Source organism: Perca fluviatilis, chromosome 12 (assembly GCF_010015445.1).
Source record: "Perca fluviatilis chromosome 12, GENO_Pfluv_1.0, whole genome shotgun sequence".
NCBI lineage: Eukaryota > Metazoa > Chordata > Actinopteri > Perciformes > Percidae > Perca > Perca fluviatilis.
In genome coordinates this window covers 7,178,739-7,197,911 of record NC_053123.1, presented here as the reverse complement: position 1 = coordinate 7,197,911, position 19,173 = coordinate 7,178,739, and the positions used below count along the sequence as shown (strand labels likewise).

Sequence of the window (19,173 nt, the reverse complement as noted above, 5' to 3'; positions counted from 1 at the left end):
CGCGCGCGCGCGCGCGTGTGCATGTGTGTATGTGTAATACTTGAGACCTTCTCTGCCTCTGATCATTTGTATACATACTGTACATACTGTATTCCCTCTTCTCTTTTTCTCCCTTTTCATTGTGTTCAAACATTGCTTTTCTCTCTCTCCCTCTCTCTCCCACTCTCTCTCTCCCTGTCTGCCCGTGTGCCTCTCTTTTACTTATTTTTTCAAAGGATTACAGTGAAATTTGAGGCTAAGGATTATGAAAACCAATGCTATGTTCAGTTGCAGTAAGGTTTGCTGCTCAGGATTTGTACACAGCATGAGACAGCCAGTGGATATGTTGGCCTGAAGCTTGTGTGTGTGTGTGTGTGTGTGTGTGTGTGTGTGTGTGTGTGTGTGTGTGTGTGTGTGTGTGTGTGTGTGTGTGTGTGTGTGTGTGTGTGTGTGTGTGTGCGTCATGCGTGCGATGCGTCGCGTCGTGTGTCGCGTTCGCGATGCGTGTGTGTTAAAGTGGCCTTTTCAGTTGGGAGTTAGCAGACAGTCTGGGGGCGGGGGGTCTTTGATGGGAGGGTAATAATCGCAGGGAACTAATCAATACGACACATCCTGCTAAGAAAGTATCCTCACACATACGTGACACACCACTAACAATTCTCTACCCCCTTTGTGCCTCTCAGCAGATTGTGTGAAGGGATGATTTGGTGTGTGTGAATGAAATGGGGGGGAAAAACAAGGTTTATCACAAAGCTATTGCTGTCTGGTGCATGTATGATGCACGCATGTTTGCAGGTGTTCGAGTATATGTGCGGGTAGCATTAGGATGTGTTGACGCACTGCAGTCTAGTGGTATAGTGCCTATTGTGGAGAAAGTGAGAGGCCTCATTAAAAATGTATGAAGCCCAGACATCAGCCAGCGACCAACGGCGGCCTCTCGGGATGGCCAAGACTCTGATAGGATGGGAGGTTGTGGGGGGGTGTGCATGTGTGCAGTGTTAAGCGTATACACACAAATTTCCTTTTAGCTCAGAAGCTCTGAGGATTTTTTTTTCTTTGATTCTTAGCTCCTCATAATTCTTCTCGCTGCCTCCTTTCATGCTAAAACTATTCTAATTTAGATACTTTTTATGATAACACAGACACTTAAATTGTAAGCCTAATCTTGCTTTGAGGGTGGCTATTGCCAAATTAGAATCTCTGTTTTATAATTTTTTAAGGTTTACTTAGTAAAAAAAAAAAAAAAAGAAAAAAAAACTAGCTTGCCTTTCGTGTTAGCTAGCTCTGCAGATAAATGTGGCTTTAACTGTATGGTATCTGCGGTGTTTGGTGTTTTAAGCCCCCAACGTTGTCTTCCAGGCAGTGCTGCCTGGAAGGCACTTGGATTAGGCAAGGGTTAGGGCATGGATGGATTAAGAGAACTGGATACAGCGTTCGGCGGGAAGCCCCGTTCATTCCAATGAGAGTGCTCAAAAGCGCATAAAGCAATCATGGAGCTCGGATCTTCCGCGTTGACTGGCCCATGACGTCACGATGGACATGCGCACTAGCAACAGTCTGTTTGTTTTGTCGTAGCAACCGGTAGCAACATGCTCGTTCATGAGCTTCTCTCTCGTGTCTCTTACAAGTGGCGAACTCATGAATAAAATATTCACTAACGTTAAACATTGTGTGTTTCGTTCCTGATCAATTGTATATAAAATACTGAATGAGAAAATTCCCAGAAGAGGATGTCTACTGCCACCCCAACAACAGTACACATAGAGAGTGAGACACTGGAAACTTGGCCCGTTTGTGTTTCTGCTTAAATGCTGCCAAATAGGTATTGTTTGCATCTTCCCAGGTCACTATCCTAAATTTAGTATTTTCAACAATACTATACTGTCACATGTTGTTCTAAAAAAGAAAAGGTGGGACTTCAGTATTTGCATTCAACCAAGAGGAGTTAGGGGCCAGTGTACTTTTGAAGTGGCTGCACATTGCTTCAATTTTTTTTGTATTTGCATTGCCACCGGTACTTTTTATGACACCACTGTGTGTGTTTTAAATACTGAAAATGCAATGTAAAGATTTCAGTCTGCGTTGTATATGGTATAGTCTGACATTTCTTTTAGTTTAGGATTTTGTTTTCTGTGAAAAGCTCAGCATACGTGAATACACAGCTAACTAGCGAGAGAGGTGGCGCACACATCAAAGGCAGAGGAGCATAGAGTGAGAGAATGTTGAAAAGATTATTATTTTGTCACAAGAGTTTGTGTTTTATCTGTGGTTGTGTACCAATGTAGCAGTAGCACTGATTATTGTCATCACACCCCTAATTGAAACGCAAATGGATATTCATTTGTGGTAGGAAAGAAATACACGTTAAAAAACTTTCGGCAGCAAAATATCTTTCCACAGACAGTATCCTCGCTTCTCTGGAAGATGCACAGAACATGCTGTCAACAGTTATTTTCAGGGACTAGGTTTCCTTTTCCAATGAAAACTGTTGACAGCGAGGTCTTGAGGCAGAAAGAAAAAGAAAAAACAACCTCTGCAAAATAAACCAAAACTATCTGCTTGGCTAGAGATTGTCCAGGGGGAAGACAGAATATGTGTTTTTGTAATGTGGGGGAATTGACCCGGTATATCATGGTGTTACAGTCTCATTGTGAAACCCTCTGCAGTGGCAGGTCATTCAGAGCCGCAGCGGCTCACCTTCAGTGTCGTGGGATTTTTGATACTGAACTGTGTCTCCTCTGATGCATAACGAAGCCTTTCTTCACATCATTCTTACTTTGCTGATCCATCATTACAACAGTAGCTGAGCACTGCCACGCTTTGCTGCACGGCGTTTCAATCAACATCAATGTCAGCGGTACGAATCATCATGGCTGATTGAGAAGGTGTCTGCGTGTGTGTGTGCGTGCGTGCGTGTGTGTGTGTGTGTGGCGCCCACATGCAAATGCATATGCAAATGCAGCTGTAAGACAGCTGAATGCCTGTGCTTTACTGTGAGCTTGGCACCGGGGAAAAATGAAAAGACCGGGAGAATAATGACAGATTTATAATTACAGAATCTGGCGTTCAGCGCTACTCAGCAGCAATTGTCTTGGGAAGGCAATCTGGGTGTAATTTCTGCTGATCAGGCCTGCCACACACTTAAGGGTCACACTACACGTATGCCAAATTACACACACACACACACGCACACGCACGCACGCACACAGGCACACACACACACACTCACACAGACAGACAGACACAAACACATGTATATGCACATGCACGCAGGTGTACGTGCTGACTCTCTCCCTCTGTCATTTGTGCAGATGTCGCACACGCAGAGGAGCCCACACAGAGACAAACACAGAATGCCTCACACTTAAATTTCACCGAAAATTGTGGCGCGACAGCAAATTGCCCGGTTAATTTGCAAGAGCCAAAAGCATCAAGTAAACGGCTGAGTCGCTGAGAAATGAACGCATTACTGTCTGCGACAAAAAATACATCAGAAATATCAGCTTCACGAACGGAAGTAACTGATTCAATATACAGAGAAGAGAAAGCATAAGGGTGAAAGCAGCAGCGATTTGTCAAAGACAAAACTAACACTTGTAATTGAACTTTTAGTCAATTATGTACAAAAGCTTTAAATGGGACAACTTGCACTTAACGTGATCATCAGTTGCAAGCAATAAATGCATACATTTTTAAGCTAATCAGGCTATCAGTGATTATATATCTTGCTTGTGGAAATAACAGAAAATCTCCATTTGAAGGTTATGTATAGTATGCCACACTTTAGTGCTCAGCTCTGACAATAAAACACCAGACATGCCTGTGGCCTCGAAGTCAATGTTCTGCAGTCATCCTCATCTTCATGGAAATCACTTTTTAGAATTTCTCAGCCGAGTGGCTTTTGTTAAAGGATATTAAAAAGCTTGGTGTAACACCAGAAACAAGCTGTTCTTCAGTCGTCAGTGACTTTTTCTTCTTCCACCAAACCGTTTCAGTGTGCACTATGATAGTATTAGCTTTCAAGTTATTATTTTCCATTTTAGGCTATTTTCAATGTTATCTAAAATAAATTGCGTATCTGAAAGCTTTACAATGGTGTCTGTGTTTTGTGCTACCATTTGCTCTGCAAAACCAACATGGGCAGTTTTATTATCTACAATTCTTTCATAAATAATTGCTTCCTGTCTGTAAGAATACATCATTTGTCAATCAAGCCCTCTGTGCAGCTTGCCTCTTTTTGCAAAGAAAAAATCCATTTTCTCTTATGTCATATTGAATGTGCCAAAACCCGGTTTGAACAGGATTACTATGCATGGTCCAACGTCCTGAATGAGTGCAAGCTGTACTGTCTTTTTTTTTTTCTCTCTCTCTCTCTCGGTTTCCATTTTTAATCCCCAATCGAATTGTCAGTCTGTGTGTCCCTCGCAGTCAAACACACACAAAAGTCTCTCAGAATCAAGATGCTCTCATTTTCATTAATACTTCATTCATGTCATTTATTTCAGCTCTTGACGTAGATAATAAATAAAATGCAAGGACGTTTTTCCCGACTCTAATTATGACTGCTTGCTCCGCAGGTGCGTTTGCAACATCGACTGTTCCCACATCAGCTTCAACCCGGTGTGTGCCTCAGACGGTCGTTCCTATGACAACCCCTGCCAGGTGAAGGAGGCGTCCTGTCAGAAGCAGGAACGCATCGAGGTCAAGTACCTGGGCCACTGCCAAGGTCAGACCCACAAACGCACACACACAGGCGTGAATACATTCCCTCTGAAAAGACACAACAGCACCTTCACACGCGCAGCGGAAGCCGTCAATCTGACTGTCTGGGCAGGTGTTCACTTCAGGTTGAAGCGAGGACATGGAGGCAATTGAGGCAGCTAAATGTAGACAGCGTGACTCTATATCTCCCTCCAGTTGCAGTTCCAACCACATTTCAGAATGACACATATTTTCACTCAATCATATTTTGCAATAGTGTGCAAAGATAATCCCCAAATCCCACATAGCCTTCTCTGCTATGTATATTGATAATTTCACTGAATGGTAATCCCCCCATTTTAGTGTAGTATCTTTTATTTGGGTGCAGTATTTGTTTGTAAAGGTCCCAGGGATAAAGTTATTTTATTTATCTCTGTGGTTAAACCCCTTAACCGAGTCATATTGCTAATCCACGTGGGAGAAGACAAAGGCACATAAGAATTCTTTAGAATGTTTTATTTTAATTTTATTTGAGGAATGATCTACCAGCATCCTAATTTCTCCTTACGTTGAGTCATTGTATGTTACGCTACTGCAAGATCTGGCTGAAGCTGTCATCAGGTGGAAAGAGAGGCAGAGACTGTGGTAATCCAGCGTTCAAATCTCAATTTTTAGCGGCTTTTATTGTGTAGGGGGGGTTACATTTGCAAGCATTTGATTGGCTCTGCATTCACCCGGGACCAACAGGACAATTGATCGAGATGTGGGCTTTGAGGAGTAATGGGGAGTAAAGCAATCAGGGCTAACCAGCTCTGGAGCACAGATAGAAATCTGTATTCCCCCACGTTAACACCCTTTTGGGCCGGACCACCCTGATCGATTTGATCACGGCTCCACACCTTCTGTTTCAATCACGGAAAGTGGAGAGAGAGAGAAACTAATGTCAAGAGCCTGGGGGATTTAGACGTGGGGAAAAGTAACCCTCGTGTTAGCCAGGATTCAAAGTGACACTTTGATATGTTGATTCCTGGTTTCTACGATTTCCTTTATTTTATATTATGTGTCACTTGTCATATTATTGGAAAACGGTCTTACATTTCATGTTTCTTTCTGCTTTCTGCTGCAGCTCATAGTCATCTAGAACAAGAAAAAGTACTGATAAGCCAACTTTTTTTTATTCATGTTTGTGGCACCAGATGCTCATAAAGTGAAGTGTTGTATCATGAAGACCTCGAGTTGTCATCGATGTGTGGAGCTAGGAAAAATCAAAGGGAAAAAAGTGTTTTTGTAGCTGTAGCCTTGTTAAGTTTGTAGTGTCTCCCCTCTTAAAATTAATTTAGTCTTATATTTGATTTTTCTTAAGTGCATGTTATAGGTACAGGAGTCACAGTTCTAATCTCTTCGAAAAGCCAATAAATAGGAAAAATAAATAACAAAAATGAGACATAATAATGATCATCATGAACCTGGGAAATCCTTTCACAGACTCACAGTTTGAGGGAACACATTCACAGACCACTGAAAGAATCAATTGCAATAAAATAATGATTGGAAGGAGATTTTGTCTAGCCATTGTGAAAAGAGGAATCCAATGCAGAGTCAATAAGGTGAGCAGAAATGCATTATTCCCTGTGATCTTTTCTCCCCGCCTCCACTCCATTCTCCCCTTTGTTCAGTATAATACTTCAGGGGAGATGGCTTCTCACTTTTGAAGAGAATAGTTCACATAAATACGCATTAAGTCGACAGGTGCACACACCAAATGAACCCTTTGTTGAGATGATAATTCACATTGAAGTCTCTCTACCTGTGGCATCAGTTTGAATGTGTAACCCATAATGGAGGGGGTTGGAGGGTAAATGCTAGATCGGATCCGCTAGACATGCCGACGGGGTTAGGTTTAGGTGTGAGGAGTGGGGATTGGTTAGGATTAGGGTAAGAATACCAGGGTAAACCAATCAGAGGCAGAATAAGGCAGGCCACGGCGCATGTCCTTTGACGTCGACACGTCTAGCGGATCCCATCTAGCATCTACCAGGCTGGAGCTATAGAAGAGCTTGCAGTGACCTGAGATCAGTTTGAATGTGTTTTTGGCCTTTCCAGGCGACATCAAAGGCGGAGATGGACACTTTGCACGGACCGACCTCACAGGTGAGTGCATGTGTAACGGTGGCGGATTGCCAAATAACATGCGCTGCCACTTAAAGCTGCATTAGTCAATTCTATTTGTCTTTTCTCTCACGTCAACCATATCTGTCCCTTTTAATTATTGATCTCTTCCTCTCTCTTGTATCTCTCCTGTACAGTACAGTACAGTAATGTATGTTCACAGGCAGCCACGAGCACATGTGCTTTCACTATTTATGGATCGTGTGTTTGTGTTTACGCAGTAGAGGAAAAAGAGGATCCGAGGAACGAGCTGGCCCGCGGCCTGTACATCCCCTGTCCAGACCACTACAAAAACTACTGCGTCCACGGAGAGTGTCAGTTCCCCAGTATTCTGGCCCAGCCCTCCTGCAGGTATACACACACACACATACTGTATTACTATATTTGTGAGGACCAGAGACGGGTAGGGATAGGGGAAACAGACAGTGATACTGATACAGCGGATGATGTGTTCGGGCATCTTGGCCCTTTATTTAAAGGTGGACAGTAAAGAGGTGACAAGAAATGAGGAGAGAGAGAAGAGGAATGACGCAAGTCCCCAATCAACCAAGGACATCGCACTCATAGCACATTGTTTGCATCTTAACCACTAGGACACGCATTTACTGACGCTGTTTAACAATGTTAGAGGACACGTTTAGAAAATTCCTTTTAAAAAGTTAGGTAACCAAACACTATTATCTAAATACCGTATGGTGTAATAATAGCATAATGCATTGAGTTGGGACTATTGATTATTAATTCATGAGTTGAATGGGTTTTTAATAGCTAGCCATACGGCTATATTTGTAGTAGCTAATTATGGGCTACAGTGCATGGATTCTTATTTAACAATCAATAAAACCATATTCATCTTAGTTATTATCGGCCTCAGTGTCTTCACATTAACTCTTGACTTTAAACAAATCCTACATTTTAGCGTCTTTCATCTCATTGTTTTAGTTTCCATTCACCCCCGCTGATCTCATCCGCGTGGCTTTCAGATAAAAAGCTCTGATAGACCCCACTGTGCACTGCCTACCCACCACTAAACAGCAGACAGACAAAGTTAGCTACTAGCTGATGAACACAGTGGAGGGTTCAGCAGCTAAAGAGACAGATATTTGCCTCAGGAGTTGGTGGAGACCAAAATGGAGCTAAAGGAGAGCATATTAGAATATCAGATGTACATTCGACAGGTGACCAGAAACACGACTGTCCCTAGGCAACTGTTTGCTAACACATTAGCCATGGTGACATAATATGCCAGTGTAGTTTGCAGTTTGTTACGTTGTTCCCAAGTGGCCAAAAGAATAGTTTTATATGACCACTACATGCCTTATCTTACTCGAAACCTTGACCTAGTCCTAATTCTAGACCTAATCCTAAACCGCCCCCTTTAAAGATACTTACAGTTTTATTACAACTTGGAACACACACACACACACACACACACACACTTACAGAAAGTAGTCTCACAGCTGCAGCTGACAGTACACATAACAGTGCATATACCTATTCACATAAGCATACAAAATACACTTGAACACAGGCAGCTCAAACTGCATTTTAAAAAAGGCACAATGAGGAATGATATTAAATCCCACCACCCACACACACACACACACACACACACACACACACACACACACACACACACACACACAGTGAATATACATGTGTGTTCCGCTCAGGTCTGCCATCTTTTACGGCCTGATAGTGTGGCAGCCAGGGGGTCTTGGTATCTGTCGTTCCCTCTATCTCTCTCCTTTCTCTCTAACCTCACTCGTCCCAGCTCACCCAGCCAGACATTCTTTATGCATACAGAGCAGTGCTTAGCAGAGAGGTAGTGTGAAAGGTCTCTGCTGCCCCCTACTGGTTGCAGTAATCGGAGAGTAGTCTCTGTGGGAGAGGTCCGTGTGTGTGTGTGTGTGTGTGTGTGTGTGTGTGTGTGTTGGTACAAACAAGGATATGCAGGTGTTGGTGGGTAACAACCTCCCCAGAGACAGGAAAAGCAGGTAAAGAAGAGATGGAGAGAGAAAGAGAGATTAAAAGAGGGACCATTTTAGCTCCTCTTTGAGGACAAAGATCATCTCCATTAGTCTCTCTCTCTCTCATTCTCTTTCTGTGTGTTTGTGTGTGTGCGTGTGTGTGGCACTTTCTGACTACATCCACAAGGGCTATGTCTGAAAAACACCAATTACATGTGAAGATGATGTGCATCCACACTAGCTTTTACTGGTGTTTTTTTTTGCAAATAATCAAACAATATGAAAATAGCTAAATCTCTTCCTCTTTATCCTCTGTTGGTCAGCAAACAACAACAGTGTTGGTCATAGCTAACATCTGTTATGCAGTAAATACAACCCAGTTACAAATGTGACTTAACCAGGCAAACTGTGAGCCTTGCTGTGCTGAGATGTCATATCAAATCACTATTTAATGATTGCAAAGTCATCTGATAAATACAGCAAGACAACAGCTGTATTGTGCAATTGTCTGTACTGTATATTTCAAATGATTGATGACATCAAATTGTCTTCTTCAGCTTTACTGTCACTACTGTTTGTCTTCACTATCAATAACCTGCACTGTCATCAGAAACTTGTAGGAGAAAACACAAGCAGCCCAGGACGGCCAATCCCAGCTCTTTCAGTTTCCATGTGGTGTCTCAACCCGGTCTCACGGCAGTTCGTGTAAATGTCCACGTTATTCTTAATCTATTGATACGTGTTCACGGAGACGTTTTTCTCGTTTTTTACGTGTAACTGTCACGTTATTTTTTACGTGTAACTTTCACGTGGCGGGGTACAAGCGGCCGAAAATGGGTTTCCTCAGGAGGGTGGCTGGCATCTCCCTTAGAGATAGGGTGAGAAGCTCAGTCATCCGTGAGGAGCTCGGAGTAGAGCCGCTGCTCCTTTGCGTCGAAAGGAGCCAGTTGAGGCGGTTCGGGCATCTGGTAAGGATGCCCCCTGGGCGCCTCCCTAGGGAGGTGTTCCAGGCACGTCCAGCTGGGAGGAGGCCTCGGGGAAGACCCAGGACTAGGTGGAGGGATTATATCTCCAACCTGGCCTGGGAACGCCTCGGGATCCCCCAGTCAGAGCTGGTTAATGTTGCTCGGGAAAGGGAAGTTTGGGGTCCCCTGCTGGAGCTGCTCCCCCCGCGACCCGACACCGGATAAGCGGACGAAGATGGATGGATGGATGGAACTTTCACGTTATTTTTTACGTGTAAATGTCACGTTATTTTCTCGGGGAAAGGACGCCGGGAGGTGGCCGAAAAGGTCGCTCCATAAGCCGGGAGGCGGCCGAAAAGGACGCTCCATAAGCCGGGAGGCGCCCTGGAGGCGCCCGCGAGACGGCCCGTGAGGCGGCCCGCTGGGGACGCCCCACAATAACGGGATGGCGGAGGTTGGGAAAAAACTTACGGGGAAAGGGCGCCTTAAACGCCAGGAGACGCGCCACAGTAACACACGGGACAAAACGCCACACGCAGGGACGCCATCCCCGGGAAACAAAGCGCCGCAAACGGGACGCGATCCCCGCTCGCCAGGGTGAAAGTCCTGTGTTGTTTGACCCATCCACCACCCAGACCAACCTCCCTACGCGGATTTTTGGCTTTTTATATTACTCCCTACAATTTCGTGCTGTGGCCACAAAATATGCTTCCCATTGAAATACATTACTTCACATTTTCGTGTTGTCCACCACGTAAAAAAAGACAAAAACGTCTCCGTGAACACGTATCAATAGATTCAAATAACGTCACATTTACACGAACTTCCATGAGACCGGGCTGGGTGTCTCCATAGCTTGTGTAGCCCCGGTGTTACAATCTGTGTCTGAACGTCGGCCAATTGAAATATGGGCAAAGAGGTGTAGCGTCGATGGAGCTGAGGCGGGCTGAATGAAGCCTACAGTCGATGCTCGCCTCCTGTGGCGGCAGCCACCTGTCACTCAAAGCGGAACACCCCTAATGCGTTACTCTAAGCCTTGTCATGAAGGGGAAAATTAGCTACAGAGACCAAACTGCTCTTTGTGCCATGCTGTAAACGGGATTATTTCTGCTGTAAAGTTGGCCATTTTAAAGCTTTGTCTGTACCCGCGCGTGACACCGTGGCGCAGGCCTCTGTAGATGGCGTGGGAGCTGCGACCCTGCACGGAGACATTTATGCTCAAGGCATTGTTTGTTGCAGTGTTCTCTGAAACACCAGAAGGCTTACAAACAAAATAATCGGTGAATAAGAAAGACGTAGTAGAGAAGAAGTAGAGAGTGGAAGTAAAGCAACAGTACTGTAGTAATCACACAACCTGGCAACAGTAGTAAACGCATCCATGGTAAACACCGACGTACTGCCAAACATTACATTCATCTACTCTAATTGTTAACGTGACTGTCGCTTATCTCCAAGTCAAAATGACTGTCTGCCTGTAACACTGTTTAGAACACTCTTTCCATGAGGCAGTTTTTTTTTTTTAGCTTTGACAAAACAATCTCTCATGTTTTTGTTTTTTTTACACCTTCCATCAAATTGCTTCCTCCTTGCCCAGTGTGTTGGCTCTCAAATGTTAGGCTGTCGGACTCCCCGTGGTCTGTACATGAAGAATCATACAGGTGTTTGGACAGGCGAACCTGCTCGGCCAGTCCTCCTAGCTGACCATGTTGAAATAGAAAGCGCGGCGCACGACCACGGGCCGCGACAGCTGGACACCTGGACACCTGGCTCGCGCACCTCGCGCCAGGAACACCACGGCGACAATACACCTACCTTAAAGGAACACGCCGACTTATTGGGAATTTAGCTTATTCACCGTAACCCCCAGAGTAAGACAAGTCCATACATACCCTTCTCATCTCCGTGCGTGCTGTAACGCTGTCTGACGGCTCCAGTGGCATCAGCCCATAACAGAACAGGCAGGTGAATGGTTCCAGTAATCCTACTGCTCTATTCTCAGGCGGAAGAATATAGTACTTTGGCGGAGTGATATGCTCTGAGAATATAGTTCCCGGTTTGTTTACGGTTAGAAGATGGCTGTGTCTCATGTTACGTTGTTTTTTGTACACGCTGTGACTATACAAATCACAACATGTAAACAGGAACATGTTGGCGTTATTTTGTCACTTTTGTCACAATTTGGAGCAGTAGGATTACTGGAACCATTCACTTGCAGGATCTGTGCTATCTCTATCTCTACAGCACGCACGGAGATGAGAAGGGTATGTATCGATAATCTTACTCTGGGGGTTACGGTGAATAAGCTAAAGTCCCAATAAGTCGGCGTGTTCCTTTAACATAGGGGTCTATGGGAATTAGTCTCGCTTTGCCAGACCCTCCTCCAAATCACGCTGAAGGAGGGTCTGGCTAATACTGATCTGAACACACTACTACAATTCCAGCTTTAGTGTAGACAGAAGCCCCAAACAAAGAGAAATGACAATGAATTTATTTATTTATTGATTTTATTTTATTGGTTTATTTGATAGGGACCATGCATATTTATGAACATTGTTGTATAAAAAAAAAAACCATGGAAATATGCCAGAATTAAGCCCTATTCGCACGGGATAAGTATTACCTGGTGACCTCCAGTAATTTGTAATAATTGCGGAGGTTGTCTGTGATCTTAATCCCGTGCGAATCGGTCATGTCTGTAATTTGTAAAGTAATAATTCCCCCGCAAATGACCTACCATATTTCGCCGAAAACGGAGGTCCTGTGATAATATTAGTCCCGTGCGCGATCCGGCAACTCTGATTTGTCCAGGATTTGGCTGGGCTTTTTTGTTTTTTCAAGGTACCTATTTCCTTCTTTTGCGCCTTTTTATCCATCTTTCGCGAAGAATGGAGGGTGCGTTGGAGTGTTTTGACAGTGTTTTGGGTGCTGGGTCATGTCGCTATACATCATATACAATTTGCAGAAAGAGAAAGATGAAAACCACCACAAGTGCGAAGACAAAAAGAATGATTAGATGGCGATTGATGACATGTATAGCAGCATGCGGTAAATATATTTTTTATGTTTGTATCATACATCTAGAGGTAACGACAAGACATCTCCAAGCCATAGCTTATCAAAAATAATGCACAATCAAGCGAGGGGGCTCACTTCATAATTAGAGGTTAATGTTACAAATAAATCAAGCTAATAGATTTTAACCTGGTGAAATGTTTAGTTTTATCCATCTAACCGGACCCTGCTTGACTCCACCCGGAGAAAAAAGTGAGAGAAAGAAAAAGGAGAGGTCGCAGTTTGGACGATGACTGACTACCCGGTTGAGATTGTGTGTGTCCTCGAGATCTTACCACACACAAACACACGTAGCAGAGCTACCCACACCCATGTTTCTACTGTTGCTTATTGTCAGTAAATTCGAGTAAAATCACAGGCTTCGCTTATCCCGTTCGAATGCGCCAGATGAAACTCAGACGTGGGTGGGTAATTTATAATTCACACGAGGTCCCTAGATAATACTTATCCCGTGCGAATAGGGCTTTAGTCAAAATAACTACTTTTCATGTGCAGTCCCTAGAGACAAGTTAGATGCTTAGTGTGAGCATACTCGCCCTCTCTCTCCCTCCTTCCTCTGCTCACTGCGAGCCGTATCAGTCATGTCAACTAAACTGTCACAGCAAAGAAAAAGCACAGTCGCTACACTGTCACACACACACACAAATGCATTGTTCCACCACAACGTCTTTACCAAACAGGTACTGGTGTCTCAATTAGAAACACAGGAATAATTAACCTGTCTCTCAGTGCAAAGAAATGACTCTCTCTCTTTGTGTGTGTGTGTGTGTGTGTGTGTGTGTGTGTGTGTGTGTGTGTGTGTGTGTGTGTGTGTGTGTGTGCGTGCGCGCGTGCGTGCGTGTGTTCTCAGCTGTCACTCGGGTTTCAGAGGCCCCCAGTGTGACATCAAAGAGTACAACGTGCTCTATGTGGTGCCAGGCTCTGGCAAACTGCACTATGTCCTCATCGCCTCTATCATTGGAGCACTCCAGGTGGTCATCATCTGCGTGGTGGTGCTCTGCATTACCAGGTGAGTCATGCCCTATATACACACACACACACACACACACACACACACACACACACACACACATACGTTCAAACACAGCTTACTAATGAACCTGGCAGCAGTATTCTCCATGTTGTCTGTATTTGGGAGTCAGACAGGGGGGGCTGTGGAGCTCCTGAACCTGGAGGAAACAGCTGAAATGTCACCTTGAGCACCTTGTCACACCCCCCTGTGGACACACACACACACATCAGAAAATATTCAGCGTATGCGTACAAGCACAGATACACATAGATATCTGTGTAGGCAAGCAAACGCACTTTGTATTCACAGTAAAGACCCACATACCCACACACACACACACACACAGACACACACACACACACACACACACAAGCCTGGGGCTTGTCTGCCTCCGGCCGACCTGAGCAATTTATGACATTTAATAAAAGGTTTTAAAAGAGTTTTGGCCGAGACTCTACTCTGAGCAAAAGGAGGGAGGAGAAGGAGGGACAAAATGAGAGAGCGAGCAGTCGTAAAGAGACAGGATGAGAGGGTGAGGGGAGAAGATAAAGAAGGAAAGAGAGAATTATAACACTGAATACAGCTACCATACCAATAATGTTTCCTGCTGCTCAGCAACATGCATTAAAGCAAAAAATATATAAATATATGCATCCTTGTAAAGGTCCACATGTTACCGTGGAGTCTAGTGAATGAATAAATGTGTAAATGAATGATTGAATTTATACACACTTACATTTCAGTGCCTAGTGACTCACTCACCTCAGTGTCCTTTCTCTGTCGGGCAGACTGAGCTGTAGTTCATGTTATTGGAATATATTTTGTAATTCCCACGTATTATAAAGCCTTGCCATTCACTTAAAGGACAAACAGGTAGGCGTGGGAAAGGTCATCTCTATGCTTTGCCACCTGTGTATAATATTCTGTCATTCTGTTGGAAAAGGTCTGCTCCAAAGGAACTCAGTGCAAGATATCACGTTGTTACCACACAATTCTGTATTCTCCCAAAACTAACAGTGCTTTGGTTTGTCTCTCAAAACTTTAAGTGATTCCTTTGTCTTCAAAGCAGTTAGCTGCATGAGGGAGCGTTGCAGTGAGTTCTGGGTTCGGCCTCTCAGGCTACACACAGGTCAGCCTGCCTTATTGGGGGAGGTTGTTGAGCATAAAGCATAAATCACACTTAAGAACTGTGCTTTTTTTTAATGAAGTTAATCTATATATTTATTTAACATCTGTATTTATTTATAGTTACAAATTGAACATTGAACAATTACTTGCAATGCAGTAAAGGACAGTTGTCTTTTAGTAAAGATGTCATTATCTATTATAAAGTATGAAGTATGAAGTCATTATCAAAGGAAACTAAACATGATATTAAAAAGGAGCAGTGCATTAACAATACAAAGATTTATCATTTCTAGTTTATGGACGCACAATAACCAGTCATTTCCTCATAATTTGATGGGGGACAGCTGGCTTCATTGTGTGTCCCCACTTCGGAAAAACAAACCTATGTCATGGCTTGAAAAAGAGTACATTTTGGACAGTTTTTGGGGACTGTTTTCAGCTGTGGCCTAATACACATGTGGTGCACTAGTGAATATTTACAGCACCCAAAATACACAACAGGGCTCATTGTAGTGAAGCGACATGTCACCCAGAGCAATGGTGTGGCTCGCTGATGTGTTTTTGAGCAACACTGGAGCTTTGTGGCACAGAGGAAAAAAAAAGATATGTCAGGCTTTGGCTATACAGACAAGATGGGAAAGTAGAAATCAATGTATTATTGGTTTTGGTATTTCCATAGGATTTGTTGACAATAAATACATTTCCAACCTTATCCCTTGAGAAATAATTGCAGGAGAAATATCAGAATTGCATCAGGATGAGCTTTCACAGCGGCAAAGTGCCACAGCTAACCCCTACTCTTCTTCTTCCCCCGCGCAGGAAGTGCCCGCGGACCAACCGGATCAACCGGCAGAAGCAGAACAATGTCCATTTCAGTACGGAGAACACCATGCGCGCCTCCACCCGGCTTATCTGAGCCCAGACACCCCCACCCCCCGGACAGAGTCCCCTCTCCACTTTATGGAGCGCTGTGGCGTCAGATGTTTCGCAGGCCCAACCCCGAAAAAATTAGGATCTGCTTCCCCTCGCTCCCTCGCCCCCTCTCTCCCCCAGTATGAACTATAAGGATGCCCAGGGAGGATGGTGGCACGGCAGTGATGAGACTCACACATGGGGGTAATGTTGACATCAGTCCCCACCCACCGCCGCCAGATGAAGACGTGTCTCCCTGCACCTTGTCACTTCTGCCCAGGAGTTTTTCTGAAAAAACTTAACCACGAGGTGTTGGGGGGGGCATTGAGGACACTGAATGTGAGTGTATGAGTGTGTGTGTGTGTGTGTGTGTGTGTGTGTGTGAGTGTGTATTAGATGTTTGAGCTTCGGTAGAGACGGGCTAGCCGGCGTCTGTCGTTTCTAGAGGGGTTAAAGCAAAGCGGGGGGTAGTGCAAAGCAGGGTAACGGGCTTTAAATGAGGTGTGTGTTGTTGTGTCTGGGTGGGGGGTGGGGGGGGGGGGTTCGGGGCTACACGTGATGCCTTGCACCTTGTGTTATAGGAGACCTTTGACAGAGGGCACAATGTTATTTATAGAGCTCTCTGTTCGGTTGTGACGATGACGTCAGCTTCTGTATCTTGGGTTCTATTTCCAATAGTTATTACTACATTGTCTTGATGGGGTCATTTTTCTGTAAATGTAAATAAATAATTTATATCACGAAATGTAACCTGCTGTGTCGCTCTTTGTTCGTGGTGTAGCAAACTTATTTTCCAGTGACTGAGAAATAACATGGAGGCTAGTTAGTATTAATTATTGTCACAGTCATGTTGTTCTCTAACATACAGAGAAGTTCAAAATACAGTGAGACATACTGTATATATATATATAATCTTAAAAGGGATATTCTGTATCTTTATTCTTATTTGTGTCATGTCACTCCTTAAATGAAAACCAAAACACCTGCATTATGGTTGAATATCTGTTTCACTTTCCAAAGTACAGTTTTGCAGTAATTGTATGTAACTTGAGTATTTCCATTTCATGCCACTTTATCCTTTTACTCCACTACATTACGGGGAATATACTTTTGCTCTACTTGAATTACACTACCGGTCAAAAGTTTGGGGTCACTTAGAAATTTCCATTCCACTCCATTATAGACAGAATACCAGCTGAGATCAGTTGCATTGTTTTTTTAACCAGGGCAGCATTTTTCAGATTACATTATGTGTTTACATAATTGCAAAAGGGTTCTCCAATGTTTTCTCAGTCAGCCTTTTAAAATGATATTAGATCAGTAAACAGAATGGGCCTTTGGAACGTTGGATGAATGGTTGCTGATAATGGTCGATGTAGATATTGCATTAAAGATCAGCCACTTCTTTCTACTCCAGTCGAGAACCCTTTTGCAATTATGTAAGCACATAATGTAATCTGAAAACTGCTGCCCTGGTTAAAAAAAAAGGTGCAACTGATCTCAGCTGTTCTGTCTGGAATGGAGTGGAATGGAAATTTCTAAGTGACCCCAAACTTTTGACTGGTAGTGTATATTTTTTTGACAGCTGTGTTACAAGTTTGAAAATAACATTGTTTATCGCAGTACATATGATGATAAAACTCACAGAATGTGATGCTTGTATAGATGAAACTAGCCAACAGTATAAGTAGAGAAATGTGGCTTCGCCTTGACCCACTACAACAGTAGAATTCTCACACATGAATGCATCAGCAAAATTAATTTCAAAATGAAATAACATTCACATGAGCAATTTCTGCATTGAGTACTTTCACTTATGATAGGTCTACATTCATTGCATTTAGCTAATAATCCTTAGGTACTTTAACTTTAACATTTTTAATGCAGGAGTGTACTTTTATTTATTTTTTTAAGATAATCTTTTGGGCATTTTCAGCCTTTATTTTGATAGGGCAGCAAGAAGACATGAAAGGGGAATGACATGCAGCAAAGGACCACAGGTCGGAGTTGAAACTTGGCCCCCTGCTTTGAGGAGTAAACCTTGATACATGGGTGCCCTCTCTACCAACGGAGCTATCCGGGCACCCCTACAGGAGTTTACTTTTAATGGAGTATTTTTACAGCTGTGCTATTTTTATGTAAGTTAAGGATCAGAATTCCACCTCTACCACTGTGACTTTGTATCTATTGAAAATATGTTTTAAACCCAGTTTCTAAATCCACAAATATCATTTCACAGCAGACATTTGGACTTTTCATTGTAGGAAAAGCACAGCTGAGACCTTAACGATGGCTCAGTTCCATCAAGTGTCCCAGTAAGCTATTTCAGTGAGTCAGCATGCACAATACCAGGACCTCTCCTAAGTGGCATGCAGCCATCAGTAATGGTTTTGAATAGGCTACACCTGTGCTTTTCCTACTCTGACATGTCAACATGGTCTATTGGCTCTATATGCTTCTGGTCATACAGGAAGTATGTTTATCAAAATCTTATTCATGAACTTTTTTAATCATAGTCTAATAGTCGTGTTTTACTATCGGCCTTCTATTGACATATCGTTTTAATGGCCCGCTGTCGTACCGTTTTTAGCCGAGTTTTTACTCTCCAATGACTTTGTGCAAGTGCAAAGAGAAATGGCAATGAATGGAAGTCAGCAGCAGGTGTCCGCCGCCACTAGGTGGTGCTGTGCTCACCGCAACACGGTCGGAACCCAAGCAGCACCTCCCTACCTCCGGCTTCAGAGGTAAAGGGAGCGGGTTGATGATGAATGAGTGTGTCTACTTCAGAGGAAGTCCTTCAGTGAGAACTGCTGCCAGAATTGCGTGTCAGGATATATGGTATGAGGTTGTCGTGGCCGAGTGGTTAAGGCGATGGACTAGAAATCCATTGGGGTCTCCCCGCGCAGGTTCGAATCCTGCCGACAACGTTCGTTTTCATGGCGATGAGACGTGCGGTACTAATCCACATCCACGAGGAGAACCGAATATGTAGTTTTAGTAGCTGAATAAACAACAGAATATAAAAAAGATATCTCCCAAAAAGTACTTATAACAGAAACGTCTTGCTGTGATTGGTTGTTTGTTATGATATGTGCTTTTATACTTCACTCATGATCTTGAACGCACACCCGTCAGCCATTAGAAATAAAAATCTTATAAATAAAGTGGCTCAGTGACAAACTACAGCTGTGTTGTGTAAGCATGAAAGCAAGCTATTAGGCTGTCCAACATTTCTTCCTAACTTCCTCCTATACCTTCTTCCTAT

At 43.6% G+C, this 19,173-nt stretch overlaps 1 protein-coding gene and 1 non-coding gene across 4 annotated transcripts in view; both read left to right on the top strand.

Moving 5' to 3' along the window:
* tmeff2a (transmembrane protein with EGF-like and two follistatin-like domains 2a) overlaps positions 1-15,981 on the top strand; it is a 135,702-nt gene extending 119,721 nt beyond the window's left edge. Inside the window, exons 6-10 of one of the 3 annotated variants that reach the window (XM_039818567.1) lie at positions 4,557-4,705; positions 6,784-6,831; positions 7,074-7,200; positions 13,707-13,865; positions 15,816-15,981. In XM_039818567.1, the coding sequence (XP_039674501.1) occupies positions 4,557-4,705; positions 6,784-6,831; positions 7,074-7,200; positions 13,707-13,865; positions 15,816-15,912 (580 nt within the window). In that variant the 3' untranslated portion in view covers positions 15,913-15,981. Of the gene's footprint in view, positions 1-4,556; positions 4,706-6,783; positions 6,832-7,070; positions 7,201-13,706; positions 13,866-15,815 lie in introns of all 3 variants that reach the window. The other 2 variants (XM_039818566.1, XM_039818568.1) reach the window with 2 other exon arrangements.
* Positions 15,982-18,753: 2,772 nt separating this feature from the next.
* trnas-aga lies at positions 18,754-18,835 on the top strand. The gene has a single exon. It is a non-coding gene; the product is annotated as a tRNA-Ser (tRNA).
* The last annotated feature ends 338 nt before the right edge of the window (positions 18,836-19,173 follow it).